General features: G+C 49.1%; 1 protein-coding gene across 1 annotated transcript; it reads right to left on the bottom strand.

The window, feature by feature from the left end:
- Positions 1–850: 850 nt before the first annotated feature.
- On the bottom strand, positions 851–2,271 carry LOC132359211 (large ribosomal subunit protein uL4-like). Its single transcript, XM_059912714.1, has one exon. The coding sequence runs from the start codon at positions 2,250–2,252 to the stop codon at positions 936–938; it is 1,317 nt and encodes a 438-aa protein (XP_059768697.1). The 5' UTR covers positions 2,253–2,271; the 3' UTR covers positions 851–935.
- Between the last annotated feature and the right edge of the window lie 566 nt (positions 2,272–2,837).

Below are 2,837 nucleotides of genomic sequence, written 5' to 3'. Positions count from 1 at the left end.
CAAAAAAGGTCGTTCCAGGCAGGGCCAAGGACCAGCTCTGCTGATGCCGGTGAGATTCTACCCCAGGGACCAGTCCGACCCACTCTCCCACATTCTTGGACATGGTTATGTAGCTAACCACTGAGAAGCCCAGCCCATATATTTCTGTCTCATCCATCAGGGATGTCACGGGGGCCTCGCTAGTGGCTGGTTGGAGTGCATGTCATCATTTTGAGCAGCCAAGAGAGGACGTGCAGTTATCCCACAGGACTCTGTGGTAGTGAACTTCTCAAACTTACTATTGTCTTTCCTGGCATTCTGGGAAGCACTTCTAGAATCTCTATTGGAATAGATGTAAGGTTCGCAGTCTAAGCTTAAATTGGCTTTTTTAGCCCCCTTTTTAATAAAAAGGGGAGAGATGCTAATATTTATAAATGCCAGTTCTTGACATGTATCATTTCAGCGAGTCTTCATCACAGCTCTCCGTGGGAGGATTGTGGTTGCCACTTGGAAGATGAGGGATCTGAGCCTTGGGAAGTGAAGTAGCTTACCCAGGGTCCCACAGCGAGCAAGGGGTGGAGCAAGGACTCAAACCCAGGATTGTCTTACCTTCAAACTCCTGCTTTTCCCAGATTCTGGGCCCTACCTCCCCAGTCCCCACACCCCTTGGTATAACTTTACAGGTTCAGCCAGCATGTTCTTTTTTTTTTTTTTAATCTGACAAATAGTGGTTTGTTTGTTTGTTTATTTATTTATTTATTTATTTATTTATTTATTTATTTATGGCTGTGTTGGGTCCTCGTTTCTGTGCGAGGGCTTTCTCTAGTTGTGGCAAGTGGGGGCCACTCTTTTTTTTTTTTTTTTTTTCATGTTTCTCACTGCCTCTTTGATCAGGTCTTTATTCAAAATTAGCTGTCCAAAATGATTTGACCTTTACCAAATAAACAAATTTAAGTTTATGAAGCAGCCTTCTTTTCCTCTGTGGTGGGTTTCTTTTCGGTGGGTTTCTTTTCTGTGGGCTTCTTTTTAGCAGGCTTCTTTTCGGCTGCTGGTTTCTTGGTCACTGCAGCCTTTTTTCCCACCAAAACCTTCTTTGGCTTCTTTGGCTTCTTCAGCTTCTTAACGCGAACAGCCTCTTTTCCCTTCTTTCCCACCACAGGCTTCTTGCCTGGAATCCCCTTCTCATCTGATTTGGCTTCTAGTGCTGCTGCTGCCCTATCCATCCGGATTTTGTGGTTCTTGGCCTGGCGAAGAATGGTGTTCCGGCGCATGGTCTTTGCATATGGGTTTAGCTTCAACATGATTCTCAGGTTTTTCAGTGGATTCTTCTTCAGGACTCTGCGATGAATCTTCTTGCGTGGTGCTCGGAGGGCTCTTTGGATCTCTGGGCTTTTCAAGATTCTGCTAAGGTCTGTATTGAGCATCTTGTGCATGGGGAGGTTGTAGTTACTCTTGAGGGAGGCAGCTTTACGCCAGGTGCCATACAGCTCATCTAACTTGCGGAAAGCACTTTCAGTCCAAATGCAGAAACGTCCCACATGCCCACCAGGAGCAAGTTTCAAAATGTTCAGTTTGCTTACATTAAGCAGAGTAATTCCAGGGATGTTTCTGAAGGCCTTGATGATACCATTGTCCTCATTATAAATGATGCAGGGTCCCCTGCGCTGGATACGGCGACGGTTTCTCATTTTGCCTTTGCCAGCTCTCATTCGCTGCGAGGCGTAGACCTTTTTGATATCATTCCAAGCCTTAAGTTTCTTCAGGAGCAAAACAGCCTCCTTGGTCTTCTTGTAGCCTTCAACTTTATCTTCAACCACCAAAGGAAGTTCAGGAACTTCCTCTATACGATGACCTTTAGACATGACCAGCGCTGGTAAAGCCGAGGCAGCCAACGCAGAGCAGATGGCATATCGTTTCTGCGTTGTATTCACTCTGCGGTGCCAACGTCGCCGGGTCTTGGTTGGTGCAAACATGCGGCCCCCACGACACATATTTCCAAAAGCACCCTGGCCAGAACGGTGAGTGCCGCCACCTCGAACCCTGGGAATTCGAGCCACAGCTCTGCCAGTACCCCAAGACTCAGCACTGGTTTGATGACCTGCTAATTCACTGACAGCATAGGGCTGTCTGTTGTTTTTGCGCAAGTTGGTGTGAACAAAGTTCACAATATCTGGTCGAATGGGAGCCTTGAACACAGCAGGCAAAGTGACATTTTTGCCAGATGACTCCCCCTTTTCAGAGTACACTGATATAAGTGGACGAGCACACGCCATGGCGGGGAGAGGAGAACGCCACGCCGGGGGCCACTCTTCATCGCGGTGCGCGGGCCTCTCACCATCGCGGCCTCTCTTGTTGCGGAGCACAGGCTCCAGTCGCGCAGGCTCAGTAATTGTGGCTCACAGGCCTAGTTGCTCCGCGGCATGTGGGATCTTCTCAGACCAGGGATCGAACCCGTGTCCCCTGCGTTGGCAGGCAGATTCAAAACCACCGCGCCACCAGGGAAGCCCCTCAGCCAGCATGTTCTTTACAAGCATGGGCTGGGGGCCTGCTCTGGGCCAGCCCCTCTGCAACCTCCCTCATCCTGCCCTGTCCTGTCTTTTTGGACAATCTTGTCTCCTGTCAGCCTGAGGGTGGGCCCCAATCTCTGCCCCTCCCTGTGTGCCACACATAGGACCAGAGAACAGAGCAGGGGCTTGGGAAGAAAGATGCACCCCGGGGGGTGTGAGACTCAGCGTGTGTGTGGGGTGGCAGTCTTCCTGGTGGCTCATCTGCTGTTATTTTTTAATAGTTATTTAAATTTTTTTGTGGGGGGGTCTGGTAGTAAAAATAGTACGTGTCTGTGGTAGAAGATCTAGGAG

This window comes from Balaenoptera ricei, chromosome 2, assembly GCF_028023285.1.
Source record: "Balaenoptera ricei isolate mBalRic1 chromosome 2, mBalRic1.hap2, whole genome shotgun sequence".
NCBI lineage: Eukaryota > Metazoa > Chordata > Mammalia > Artiodactyla > Balaenopteridae > Balaenoptera > Balaenoptera ricei.
The sequence above is the reverse complement of the archived record's forward strand: the minus strand, read 5'-3'. Positions and strand labels throughout refer to the sequence as shown.